At 39.6% G+C, this 14,624-nt stretch overlaps 1 protein-coding gene across 3 annotated transcripts; it reads right to left on the bottom strand.

Moving 5' to 3' along the window:
• Positions 1 to 380: 380 nt before the first annotated feature.
• On the bottom strand, positions 381 to 14,378 carry LOC119494028 (putative monooxygenase p33MONOX). 3 transcript variants are annotated; one of them, XM_037779632.1, is made up of 8 exons: positions 14,142 to 14,378; positions 12,805 to 12,921; positions 12,528 to 12,700; positions 12,217 to 12,325; positions 11,892 to 12,019; positions 3,880 to 4,031; positions 2,493 to 2,686; positions 381 to 1,578 (listed from the first exon to the last, which is right to left on the bottom strand). In XM_037779632.1, the coding sequence occupies exons 2-8, from the start codon at positions 12,830 to 12,832 to the stop codon at positions 1,373 to 1,375; spliced, it is 990 nt and encodes a 329-aa protein (XP_037635560.1). In that variant the 5' UTR covers positions 12,833 to 12,921; positions 14,142 to 14,378; the 3' UTR covers positions 381 to 1,372. The 3 variants fall into 3 exon arrangements, with proteins under 3 accessions (XP_037635560.1, XP_037635559.1, XP_037635562.1); XM_037779631.1 differs by having other exon boundaries at positions 12,805 to 12,899; positions 14,142 to 14,377; XM_037779634.1 differs by lacking the exon at positions 14,142 to 14,378 and having other exon boundaries at positions 12,217 to 12,321; positions 12,805 to 12,899.
• Between the last annotated feature and the right edge of the window lie 246 nt (positions 14,379 to 14,624).

The raw sequence follows: 14,624 nt of genomic DNA, 5'->3' as shown, positions 1-14,624 counted from the left end.
TATATATCGCCGCTCACTCCCGATTTGTTCAGCGATTCAAATATATAAGTGAAATAAAAATGCCAGTTCAGTTGGATTATTAGGCTCTGCTTTCACAGCATAATTCATATTCTGCTGTAGATTGATTTAACTAAGCAACCATACATACAAAAATAAATACAATACTGCATATACTAATCACAAAATAGTGTTTTCATACAAAAAAAAGCATTCCTCAACCTCAATGGGTCTTTGTTCCATGGACTCTATATTTCTGATCCTCAGCATCATATGGATTGTTTGTTTTACTGTTATGTATGTATAAAGGAGTGGAGTGCTTGTAGAGGCTCCATGTACTTATATTTCCACAATTGCATGAAGAACAGAACCAGAAAACCAGATTTTGCTTGTTAATATCAGATTTATTTACAGATGTAAGTGGGAATTCATCTCCCTTGTGCAATTACTTACTGGAATTCATCAACTTCTTCAAATAAAAACAGCAGTAAGTCTTGTATTACGACACAGAAAACTCAAATGACCACTTCAACGCTTTTGCATTTTTACAGCATTATTGTGATGCAATATAAAAATGTGACGCACCCCAACACACTACTATTCAGAATGAGTAATGTTGATTTAAAGCAGAACAATGTGAAAATACTTAAGTTGAAATCACTTCAGGTCATCAGTCATACTCTCTCACAAGGTAAAATAAGATGCTCTTCCTAATAATAATAATAAAAAAACAAAAGCTGTATTTAGATGGCGAAAATGCCAAAAGCAAACATGCTGAAAGTTTAGGCACAATATCATTCATCCACACTCTAAACTCTGCATGCTAACAGAGGAAAGCTCTACACAGCTACACTTCTTCTTATTCAAAATGACATAATAAAAGACAAATGAGGCAACTGAGCATTATGAATTGAAATAGCTGGTCAGTTTCATGAGAGGCAATGACGAGACATTTCAACAACTTCAATCTCAGGCCGTTATGGACGATGTGACGAGGACGGCGAGGCGATGCATGTCAGAACAAGGACAGAACAATAATAATAATACAAAGCAATACTATCTTTAGGGATGACATATAAAGATATTTCATGTGGTGTTTTATTTGGACCAATGAGCTGGAAGAGAGAGGAAGGGGATAATGTGGAATAACAGGAGATAGCGATCCATCAGAGTAGGTCCGCTGGGGGAGGAGTAACAGTGCGGTGATGTCTCTGGGGCTGCTGAGCTAATACTATAGGTGGTCCTCCTTCCTCTCAGCCTCGGTGGATTTGCAGGGAGGGAACAGAGGAAGACAAGAAAGCAAATAAGCAAACAGACGGAGGAAAGAAAAACAACAGATGTGGTGCAGAGGTGTTACAACACAGCCGGTCCGGCTTCAGAAGCCCGAAGGTGTTAAAACATTCATGTCCCGAGGTTTGAGTTTGTGCGGCCGTGTGGGCGCCCGCTTGGCTTCAATGCCCGACAATTCAATCTTGGGGGGCATGAAATTGGCAGGGTCGTCCACCTTGAAGTTGACCTGGGTGTTGGTGCTATCCATGGTAGAGGACTTCTGCATGCCAAAGTAGGACTGCAGTGAGAAGCCTGCAGGAGAGACGAGGAAGTGATGTTGTCATTAATGATCTAAATCTATAGCCATTATAAAGGGAGCAGCTTTAGTGTCATGACAATCTGGTTCTTGCTGATTGTTGGGTGTGGTTTCACGAGCGAAACTACAATTACCGCCTCGCGGTTTGTACGCCTCCGCCAGCCAGTCACCTTGCAGTTTACATCCACGTCTGGCCAAAATGTCATCTTTTTTTTCCTATTAGACATTTAGGTGAAATTGCAAATTCTAATCAGTTCGTCCTTGAGTCCTCGTGGATGTTTGTGCCAAATTTGAAGAAATTCTGTCGAGGTGTTCCTGAGATATCGTGTTCATAGGAATGGAACGGACTTGAGGTCACGGTGATCTTTGACCACCAAAATCTAATCAGTTCATCCTCGAGTCCAAGAGGTCGTTTGTGCCAAAATTTGAAGAAATTTCCTCCAGCGCGTTCCGGCGATATCGCGTTCACGAGAACCCCGCGGATGGACGCATGTACAGACGGACATACATACAGACGTACGTACAGACGGGTGGACGACCCGAAAACATAATGCCTCTGCGCTGGCGACAGCCGTGGTCGGAGGCAAAGCAAACTTCTAAACCACACCCGGGTGTGTTCAGAGGTAAAACAGGCCTCCGAAAACATTAATGACTGAGGTTTATTATTTGTGCCACCCTGTCAGTGGAAAATCCCCACTGAGTTCAAGAGCTATTCAATTGCAACCAGTGGAACCAGCGTTATTGTATTCAGAGAAAGAACAAAACGTGGGGGCCTCAGCACAGTTTGTCATGGCACGGGGTTCAACCTATTGCTATGAGACTCTATCCCATCTATTGTTCAATAATACTGTAAAAAATACTGTAATTTACAGTCAAGATCCAAATGCCGGACTGCGTATAAATCTCTCACCTGTGCTGCTTTCACAGCCTGGGTCAGTGGGGGACTTCTGTACCACCGGTCGACTTCCAAAGAAGCTCCACTTCTCTGTTCCTCCTCCTCCTCCTCCGCCTCCTCCCTCATTTCCTCCCATGCTTGTGCTGGGGTTTGGACTATTGAGCTCTGGGGTAGCAAGAAAATGCGCAGGACTCAGCTGGAACCAGCTCCTGTATTGCCACCAAGCAAGAGCAAGACATGAACACACAAGCATTAACACTGAGAAAGGCTATAATATGGGCCATGTTGGGATATGAAGCATGTTATGATTAGGTTTCATCCATTTCGATAACATTTTGGATCTGGGTGTAGATTAAATAACAGAATAAAACAGATAGATCCGCACACCAAAAAGCTCCCGTTTGAAGGATCTTTATTATCCTGTAACATCTGGAGCACCAGACTCTTCCTCAGACTTCTGATAAGTGCGGAGAGTCGCCATCTTAAATACCTATACTGCATACAAAAACGCACACGTGACAATACCACACCTGTTTCACTTAATCAATCAAATATTAACAAGAAAATATTGTATATATTAGACATATGCACCGACAGTATGTCAAGGCTACAGAGAGGTACATAATAAGATGATGGTATAGAAAGGAACATATCAGTATACACACACAGTATACGTCACCTCCCATAAATAAGTCCTCCAAAAACACGAGCCTCCGGCTGCATCACCGTCATATTGTACCATGTGCCTTTGTATAAACTTGAATAGTTTTGTACGTATGACCTAGATTTATATATTAATGTATGCGCGATGCAATGCTTCAAATACATTCAAATATTTCTCACCAAAGCTTTGAAGTCCAAAAAATGGTATTCGGTACAGCCCTAGTATGTGCTTGCAACTGGGGTGGTAAATCACATGTGTTTATATTTTGAATATAATGGTGATAAAGATGGAGTACTTACATATGGGATGGGGACATATTTTGTATTTATACCGTGTGTATACTGATATGCTCCTTTCTATACCATCATCTTTGCATGTACCTCTCTGTAGCCTTGAGATACTATCAGTGCACAGGTCTAATATATAATATATTATCTTGTTCGTATTTGGTTATGTGACACAAGTGTGGTATTGTCACGTGTGCGTTTTTGTGTGCAGTACGGGTATTTATGACGGCGACTCTCTGCACTGGAAGAGCCTGGTGCTCCAAAGGTTACAGCATAATAAAGATCCTTCAAAACGGGAGCTATTTGGTGTGCGGATATATCTGTTTTATCCGGTTATATTTCTTTGATCCAGCTCCCATCCTATCGAAACACTGGATGTGCGTGTTTTACCATGTTTTAGATTAAATGGAAAAAGGACATGAGCTAAACATTTCAGCAGCATGATGCCTACCTGCGACTAAGAGCCGGTGATCCGTGGGGAGTAACACAGGGGGTGACGCTGGGGGTGACGGAGGGGGTGACAGAAGGGGTGACACTTGGGGTGGATTGTGCTGATGATGTACACCTGTCCTCCTTGAAGTCCCCGGTTGGCATTCTCAACTTCTGCACAGACAGAAAAAAAAAAAAACAAGCAATGAAACAAACAAACAATGAAGGAATACCTTCCACTGATCCAGAATCCCCCTGTACATTAGAAAGTGATTACAAAAAATGTTTAATATTCATAATCACAGCTGGCTGTTTTTTCTTTTTTTGACTTATGCACCAAGTAGCAAAGCTGTGCCCATGTTAGACTAACAGCTCATGTTTGTGACAAATGTTTCAAGAGGCAGAACATTGATCTTATCTAAACAGCAAACACCACCCTGATTACACAATGACTACGGTCAGCAGTGTTTTTGTGGACCTGCGGACCAAAAATAATAAACAAGTGCGTCACAGATCCTCGGAGCCTATCACCTGCTGTGCCCATATGGTGTGGGTGGGAAAGAGAGAGACAGAGAGAGGACATATACTATGATACAAATTATGGGGATTTGATGTTGAACCACATTATTATTATTATTAAACATCACAGCTTTCATTTTTTGTAAACACTGAGCCAAAGAAGTTGTACTATTTAACGGTCATTATTAATATAAACTGCTTGAAAGTCACTCAGAAAACTGGTTGCTCTACCTGCAAAACCACCAGTCCAAGAGATTATATAACCTGGTCCTGCATCACTCCTCTTCTACTCAATTAACAATAACTGTGCAAAAAAAATCCTGATAACTACATCTACTATATAGTAGACCACTTACACACCAAATACTGACAATAACTGTACTACACTGTATACTGACTGTGCAATATCATTACGACTCAGGTGTAATTCATACTGTGCAATATTTTCAGGTGGAATTTCATTTCATTCTCACTGTGCAATATCATTTTACACTTGTGCAATTTTGTAAGTCTGTTTATTGTCAATACTGTATATACTGCTCCTATTGTTATACTTCCTTCTATTTAAATGGTTCATATTTTGTTACACTTTGTTTAGCTCTTTTTTTACTGTGTTAGTTGATGCTTCTTGTTTTTTGCACTATCCCCTTTGCTGCCGTACGCTGCACATTCCCCTACTGCGGGACTAATAAAGGAATATCTTATCTTATCTTATAATAATGTTCAGCCATACTTGCCTTGACATTTAGATTTATTTCAGTAATGACCTCTGGAAGAATATTGTTAAGTTTCCATTCAATGTGGGCATATTCCCATCCATATGTCGAGCGTCCCTCCAAACACATCGAGATATATCTCTCATAGGTGCTCCTGCATTCTGCTCAGTGGGCAGTAGATTTGTGCTAATGAATAACAAGCTGTTAGCTTTTAATCCCCCGTGTATTATTTGGGTTTTGTATCCTGTTGGATGTCATCACTGCTCCAACCTCCTGGACCTCAGCCAGAATATTACAAATCAGGACAAACAACATTTGGCAGCTGAAACTGTGGGTTTTATAAAATGTTGGAGCAGTGGAGAGAGAGAGAGAGAGAGAGAGAGAGAGAGAGAGAGAAATGGAAGCTGCAGGATGTCAGTGCATGCCACAGCCTAAGAGACAACCACAACAACAGATGTAACTCACACTCTGCCTTTTATGTACTCCTCTACTTCATGTTTTTTTTCCAGATATTTGGCATTTGATATTGCAATATATTGTTGTTACCTGTTTTTTTATATTTATAATATTTATTGAGCAACACAGGCCATTTCAGTAGAGTATGACAATAGAATAGAAATGATTTTGTTTTACTTTTGTATGTCACATTTTACTGGCGTCCGGTAATCATAGTTGTAAGTATACTTTAGGTATGAGACTTGTGAACTTTGAGTATACAACAAGTTTACATCTAACTTGTATTTTGTACTGCAACTGCAAATTAACTTACTACTAGTTTACCAGTTATATACTTCTAACCCACTTTTCTTTTTTCACTTTTTATTTTAAACTCAAACAAACATACAAACCACAATACAATGATATTTGTTAACTGTTTTTTATTTGTTTGTTTGTTTTATTGACACAACAAACATAAATTATGTCTGCATTGTTTTCTACCATTTCCATGTTATTTTTAAATATTTATATATTGTAATTTGCTTAATGAATTGTAAATATGTGTATGTATATTTTTTGTTTAATTTTGTTCTTCTTTTTATCTCATATTATTATTATTAATATTGTTCACCTAACAGTCATGCCAATAAAGCATATTGAAATGAAATCGAAAATTGAGAAAAAAGACAAATAAAACCTGCTCCACACTAGACCCAGTGCTTCTCGTGTATTCAGAGAACAGAGAGGCAGGTATATAAAAATAGGAGCAGTATATACAGTATTGACAATAAACAGACTATTAACATAATTGCACAAGTGGAAAATGATATTGCAGTTTATATTAGTAATGACTTTTTTAAATAGTACAACTTCTTCGGCTCAGTGCTTACATTATGAAAGCTATGATGTTTAATAATAATAATAATAATAATGTTGTATGTAATGTTATAATAGTATATGTCCTCTGTCTGTCTAAACAAAGTGAAACAAAATATGAACCATTTAAATAGAAGGAAGTATAATAATAGGAGCAGTATATACAGTATTGACAATAAACAGACTATTAACAAAATTGCACAAGTGTAAAATGATATTGCACAGTGAGAAAGAGAAGAAATCCCAGTAAACATCAGGTTACTGTGATGGTCCGTTTGTTTACTCCAGTTAGCTGGAATGCTAACTGCTAGCTACCGTTAGCCTAGCTCCTCTAACGGCCTGTTTTCCGGTCTGAATGTAACATATCTACAGCTAAACACGGTGATTCAGTGACATACCTTTTTATGATAGGTTTTCTTTGACGTTCCAGTCCGACCGATTCCTTCATTTTGTCCATAATTAACTGTTTTAACACGGTTTTTGTTCGTTCTCGAGAGGACTAAACGGTATCGTCGGTACACACACTGCTAGTGATGTGTCGGTCAAGAACGAGCCGGTTCTTTGAGCCAACTCTTTTTTTTTTTTTTTTTTAAAGTTATTTTTTGGGGTGATTTTTAAGTATTTATTGATAGGACAGTGGATAGAGTGTTGGAAAGGGGGAGAGAGAGAAATGACATGCGGAAAGGACCACAGGCCGGATTCGAACCCGGGTACACCGCTGCTAGGACTGAGCCTTGGCGATACATGGGCGCTCGCTCTACCGACTGAGCTAACCAGCCGCCGAGCCGACTCTTTTAAGTGAACGATAAGAGCCGATAAGAGTTTTTCTTTTTCTTTTTTCTTTAATGAATTCGAGGCAGAATGATAGGACGATCTTCCCCGCGCCACGGGCACTCCATGCACTGACTGTGACTGAATGTCGTGTTAATGATGTCCGTGCGACCAATCAGGTGATTAAAGGCACACTGACAGTCTACAGCAGCTATTCTCAACCAGTGGGCCGGGGCCCACTGGTGGGCCTCGGAGAGCCACCCAGTGGGCCGCGAAGGTGCTGCCTAATGTTTAGATTAACCGCTATTCTGTATTTCAGAGGTTGTAGCGGGCTTACTTTTAAAGTTAGAGTGAACATACTGGCATCATATGAAACTAGAAAAACCTAATGAATCCATTGTTACCAACCATGTCATACTAGCTTGTCGGGAAGGAGGCTAAATAACGCTCCAAAATTACGCTAAATTTTGGTGAGGAAAAACTGCCATGGCCATTTTCAAAGGGGTCCCTTGACCTCTGACCTCAAGATATATGAATGAAAATAGGTTCTATGGGTACCCACGAGTCTCCCCTTTTTTTGTGTCACAGATGCAGTGACACAAAATTGAGCAATTTTTGAAACCAGTAAAAGTGTGTGGTGAGGAAATATGACCCTGAATACTTTGGAATCATAATGGCAGGCAGTGATGGGTGAGGGTAAGCTGAATATCTATGTGGGTCATTACACCTGACAGTGGCATAACACATATTTACAGGCCAGTTTGTTATTTATTTGGGAAGGTGGTCCTCGGAAATTTTTTAACAATCGGAAGTGGGCCTCGAGTTACAAAAGGTTGAGAACCCTTGGTCTACAGGTACAGAGCAGGAGGAAGAGGAGGAGAGAAAGAGAGAGGAGTAGGGATGTCACGGTACCAGAAATCTAGTAGTCGATACCAACACCAGTGAATTTACACGATTCTCAATACCAATTCAATACCACGGTAAAAAAAACAAAAAAAACAATAAACACCATGTAATTCAACAAGCACTTTTCCATTTGAACATTATAATGTAGCCTTTAAGTAATAAATAAAAATAAACTTCTATTAACATTGCAAAACAGAACAGTGGCATGTAGCCTTCAAGTATTTAAAACAAACAATATTGTCTGGATGTCTGTCTTTGAGGTGCTTTGCTAAATTGGAAGTATTTCCTCCTTTGGAAAGAAAAGTACGACGACACCGTTACTGCACCTCATACTGTTTTTTTGCGGATCTATTATTACTCCTTGTAAATCCGCCTCGAACGCAAAGTACTTCCATACCGACTCTTGCTATTTGTTTCCTCAAGGAGTTGAGCGGAGGTAGCGCTGCAGCAGCTGACGCCTTTCACTTCGTGTTGTTGTTTTTTTCCGTGCTATTACGGCGTTGTTTATTTTCCTTCATTTCACGGCAGATGAGAACACTTGTTTCGTATACTGCCCCCATTAGATCCGGAAGAGTCGCATCTCCAGTACCTCCGCTCCGGTACCAAATGACCATTACTGGCATCGTTCGGTACCGAAGAAAACGAGTATCGTCACATTTTTTAAATTTTGGTACCGAGTTGGTACCGAAGAATCGGTTCTTGTGACATCCCTAGAGAGGAGTGCGCTGAGGTGCGGTGCGCGAATAGCAGACAAGATGAGTGACAGTTGGTAACGAAGCAGCATGTAAAATTATGGTATTCTGGAAATTATAAGGTTTAGTATAATTATATTGAATAATTTAAGTGATAGATGTGCACAATTACCAATCATAGGTCAAAACAGCTAAAGCTAAATTTGGCTGAATTATAAAAGGCAGAAGTGGTCAAACGAAGAGCCGTTTGGGAGCCGGCTCTTCTTGATGAGCTGAGCCAAATGATCTGGCTCACTAAAAAGAGCCGCAATTCCCATCACTACACAGCAGGGGCCTCCTGCAAAACGGTCTGTCTGTGAGGAGCTCTGTGATTGGTCCGTCTGTGAGGAGCTCTGTGATTGGTCCGTCTGTGAGGAGCTCTGTGATTGGTCCGTTTGGAGAAAACAAGAGGGTTCGATTCATTTAAGGGCGTTGCCCTGACAACACGACTACCGGAAGCTGCAGTCTGTGTTTATCCTGGACTGCAGCCACTAGAAACAGGTCAAAAACAACACGGCCATTATGCAGCAACATTTTCTATCATGAATTACTTCCCCCTAGTTTCTTTAAATGTGTCACATTATAGATTAATCTTCTATATCACATAAACACAGAATAATGCACATTAAAAATACTTTTTGGGGCATTTTACCATGTAAAGTAATCAACTTATAACAACTATATCGGCCATACAAATATTAAATACTCAAAAAAATAAATAAAAAAAACCTCCACACACACTATATATATATAGATATATATATATATCTATATATATATATGTGGAGTTTTTTTTTGAGTATTTAAAAAAATAAATACATACATATATACATATATATATAGTATATATATATATATACATATATATATACCATATATATATGGATTAATCGCATGATCGTCCATGATTAATTGCGATAAATCGCTAAATAATCACATTTTTATCAGTTCAAAATGTACCTTAAATGGAGATTTGTCAAGTATTTAACACTCTTATGAACATGGGAGTGGGCAAAATATGCTTGCTTTATGCAAATATATGTTATTGGAAATCAATTAACGACACAAAACAATGACAAATATAAATAAATATATAAAAAAATATAAATAAATATAAATAAAATCCTCACAGGTACTGCATTTAGCATAACAAAATATGCCTAAATCATAACATGTCAAACTGCAGCCCAACAGGCAACAACAGCTGTCAGTGTGTCAGTGTGCTGACTTGACTATGACTTGCCCCAACTGCATGTGATTATCATAAAGTGGGCATGTCTGTAAAGGGGAGACTCGTAGGTACCCATAGAACCCATTTTCATTCACATATCTTGAGGTCAGAAGTCAAGAGACCCCTTTGAAAATGGCCACACCAGTTTTTCCTCGCCAAAATTAAGCGTACAGTAAGCTTGGGATCATTATTTTGGATTCTTTAGATTTTCTAGTTTCATATGATGCCATCTTCACTCAAACTTTAAAACTCAGCCCGCGACAACCTCCGAAAGATCGACAGTAAAGCGTGTCACTGCTCTTCTATAATGCAAACATTTTTTTTTCAAAAGATATGAGGCAGAAATGTTGCTGCATAACAGAAATTACCCTATAACATTTCACACAATAACACTTCCTTATTTTGAGTAATAACACAGACGCCATCATTCTTTTAGGTCGGGTGAGAGCACTTTGAAACGTGAGAATGGAGAGTTTGCAATAGTCAGCAGGGTAACTGGACAAATCTAGACAGAAGAGAAAACACAACCTTTGTGCATCCACACGCTGTTTGTTCCCTCCTCTGTGACGTCTTTGCTAAACCTTCCATCTGAGCTCATGTACAAAAGATAAAGCCTATCACTTAATCCTTACAACTGGTTAATATTTAACACCCAATTTGGGTGTTTCTATTTGTGCAAGTTATATTTTGATGACTGACACATTCTGTGAGTTAATTTTCCAATACCCATACTACCACACTATTTAGTATGCGAGAAAAAGGATTTAGTATGTTCCAATAGATAGTCTGTCAAATGCATTATGCCAAAAATACCAGGATATACATCTGGTCGCATTTTGCAGCAAACCAACATGCTTTTCTATGAGCACGAGGGTCAAAGTTCAAGGCACGATGTTATGACAGAGTAGTATTTCCCAATTGTGTGCATATACTGCAAGCAACAGAATGTACTTTTTAAGGGCAGCTGCAGTATGTACTAAGAAAAAGCATGCGCTTTGGAAGATTATTCTGGTTTTCAGTGTTCATGGGATGTTAACGCACTGCATTGTGATCATGAAAACATATTTTCAGAGCTTGTGTGACGATCGGACATTTCCAAACCAAATTTCTCCAATCCGTTGAAATCTAATAAACTCACAGTGTGTTCCAATCCGCGTATTTACGTACTTACACTTCCTATTTTGAGTGCATAAGTGCGTTCACACTGTGAAGTATGGCAAAATGCAGTGCACACGAAGTACCCGGATGTTGTACTCAAAACGGTCAAATCGTTGAGCGTGGAACGCTGGACACTTTTCACACTCAATTGTCGCCATCTTGGCTACGTAGCGGAAGGGGCAGGACCACGACCACTATTCAAACGAGCTTTCATTTTTCTGTGTATTCTTGATCAACAAAGCAGGCAGATATTTTGGTGGGTAGTGGACGGGTAAAACCTGAAGGAGGCAGCAACGCAACACAAAGGATGCCAGCTGCCGTAAAACCCCGAAGAGGTAGAAGATATTTTGGTTGGTTCCGGCAAGTGCGCCGCATAGTATTCGATTTGAGACGACCCTACCCCGTTGAAATTCACGCACTACTCAAGCAAGTACACAGTGCACTAGATTGAAGTGTACTTCCGGAAGTACGTGGATTGGAACACACCGTCAGTCTTTCCAAAAGTTCACTGGTATATAAAAATGAATAAAAGTGAAAACCCTGTTACACAGTCATGCGTCAAGTTGTGCAGCCCTCTAACACACCTGTCGTTCAGCTATATATTCAGTTATTTATTATTATTTGAGGGCAGAGAGAAACGTTTTCTGGGCACATCAAGGCTTCTACCCCAACATTTGTTCATACTCACTGGCACTGTGCAGTCACCCAGTCGCTGAAAGCGGCACTCCTCAGTAGAGAGCCCCTTGTGGGGAGAATACCTGGCGTCGGCGAGCCCAGCCTGGTGCTCAAACTGCTGGAGGTTCTCCTGGGTCTGCTCTGGATATACAAAATGAGCCAATGTTTTAATATGCTGCACTCCATTATAGCCCTCTCTGAATATTGTTTATCTGTATTTGGCAAGCCTAGGCGGCGGCAGCCATTTGGACAATCATTGGTGAAATTCTGTGACATGTAGTGAAGAAACGTCTGTGTCTCAACATGCACACAGGTAGTGTCTGTAACAATAGACTTACTGGTCATAAATGAGCTCATTAAAGAGGTGGCTTTGGCTTTCACAACTGGCACCTGGGACTTGACTGGCGCTGCCTCAAAAGTCAGCGACTTCCCACCACTCTCGCCTTCCTGGTCACACAAGTTCATACAGTTAGTCAGGATTCATTAACAAACCAGTTACGCAACAAATAAAGAGCAATTCAAATGTGTCCGGGCATGCACCTAACCTTCAGGAAGTATCACACAAGTATCAATACAAAACCACGTCTTGTTCAGGTAACCATTTCAGACCCATTTGGATCAGATAGTGAGAACAAAACAGGAAAAGCACCTCTGCAGTGTTCCTGAACTTGTGCTGTGGGATGAGGGGGTTTTTCCATAGCATGTTGATGGTGAAGTCTGGGGGCGGCGAATGCATGGCGGTATCCATGAGGTCGTCATAGTTGACATTGCGACGAGTTATTCCCATTCCAAAGAGTCCGCTTGACGTGTCAGACTCGATGGCTGAGGGATGGGAGTTAAAGTAGAAATGTTGCATAAGCAAACTATTTCTGACATCAAAGCTAGTAATCATGTCAAGTTAAAACAAATCTAAATTCCTGCGTTACCTGGAATGTCTCCCCGTTGTGAGGCCATTTTGACACCAGATCAGAGGGGCTGTAGGGGGTCAGCGTGGAGGTCACTCTGCTCCAAACCCTGAATACTTCATCACATGACATCACACACTGTTAGAGCGTCATTAGACACATGATGTCAGTCGGAAGTGAGGCTATAATACATTAATGCCCCATGCATGTTTTCTTTTTACCAGCCTAAGCAGAGAATAAACACATCAGCGAGACTTTACAAAGTGCACAGTGTCCTGTTTCTGAGCGGCTCCAAAATAGAAGCAGAGAGTATGGTTACAGCACAGCCATTAATAATATCAGTTTATGTCAGTCACTCTCACATAACACAGCCTGCCCACAGCAGAGAAAAACAACCTCTCAAAGTCCTGCATTCAAAATTTTAGTATATAAAAATAAAATAATATATATATATATTAAAAAAGAATATATATATATATATATATATATATATATAAAAAATATTTATAAAACCACTCAAAGTCCTGCATTCAAAATTGTAGTATATATATATATATATATATATATATGTATAAAATTAAAAGTCCTGCATTCAAAATTTTAGTATATAAAAATAAAATAATATATATATATATTTATAAAAAATATAAATGTATTAATACATAAATATATTAAAAAAATATTTATAAAATATATATATTAAAAAATAGAAGCAGAGAGTCTGGTTACAGCACACAGTCATTAATAATATGAGTTTATGTCAGTCACTCTCTCATAACACAGCCTGCTCACAGCAGAGAAAACAGACTCATTGTCACAAGGAAATGAAACCTTTTGAATTAAGGAAATGCTGCTTGTTTGACAGAATGGAACTCGTTTTGCATTTATTGCATCTAAAAGAAAGAAAGCCTCTCTCATATTAGTCCTCGTGCTGAACCTGTCTACCTCTGTTATCAGTTGCTCCTTATCAGCTCACTTTCCATTGCAAATCTCCACCATCTGCATTAACTGAAGTCTGGTTTTATGTTAACTAGTCTACTTTATAGTCATCTGCCACCTCTCTGCTGTTGTTCACGTCAGCACTGTGGGCAGCCAGATACAGTGACTTGCAAAAACAAGGAACCGAATCACACCATGAGCGGTTTGGGAATAACATCTAAAATAACCTGTAAACTATGACATTTACTTTTAGGGAAGCCACCGAAATAATGCTATTAAAAAAAAACCTGTGGAGTATATTAACCATTTATTGACTGATATGTTCCATAACATGCATTGCTTTGTCATACTCTAAAGAGTTATTTGCTGCTAATAGCTTGACTAACATGCAGTCTGCAGTAGAGCTATTTAACACTCACCTCAACCTGTCAGTAGTGTTCTCCTCTCTCTCTTCCTCTCCTCTCCTCTCCTGGTGAGTTTATTCCACAGCTCCTCCGGTGGTTTATTGTTTGTCACAGCGACGCCGATTTGACAGACTGACCGATCAGATCCTGTGTTTGTTCGTCCATGACTTTTGGACGCGCACAGATGAGTCAACAGAGCGCTGAGGCGTCCACACGGAACCAGAGGACAAACCTCTCCGCCTTCCTCTCCACAGGAACACCTTGTGGAAGTATTCATCATCATCATCATCATCATCATCATTAACATCATCATCATGATCATCATCATCATCATCATGATCATCATCATCATGCCAGACTTAAAGCCCTGCAACCTGTTTTGTGGTGCAATGTTAAGGTAATGTTTAAGTACCACAACAATATACCAACAAGCAGTGGTGGAAGAAGAACTCAGCTGTTACAAGTTAAAGTCCTGCATTCAAAATTTTAGTATATATA

This window comes from Sebastes umbrosus, chromosome 9 (genome assembly GCF_015220745.1).
Source record: "Sebastes umbrosus isolate fSebUmb1 chromosome 9, fSebUmb1.pri, whole genome shotgun sequence".
NCBI classification, from domain to species: domain Eukaryota; kingdom Metazoa; phylum Chordata; class Actinopteri; order Perciformes; family Sebastidae; genus Sebastes; species Sebastes umbrosus.
Note: the sequence above shows the minus strand (reverse complement) of the source record. Positions and strands in the feature narration are given on the sequence as shown.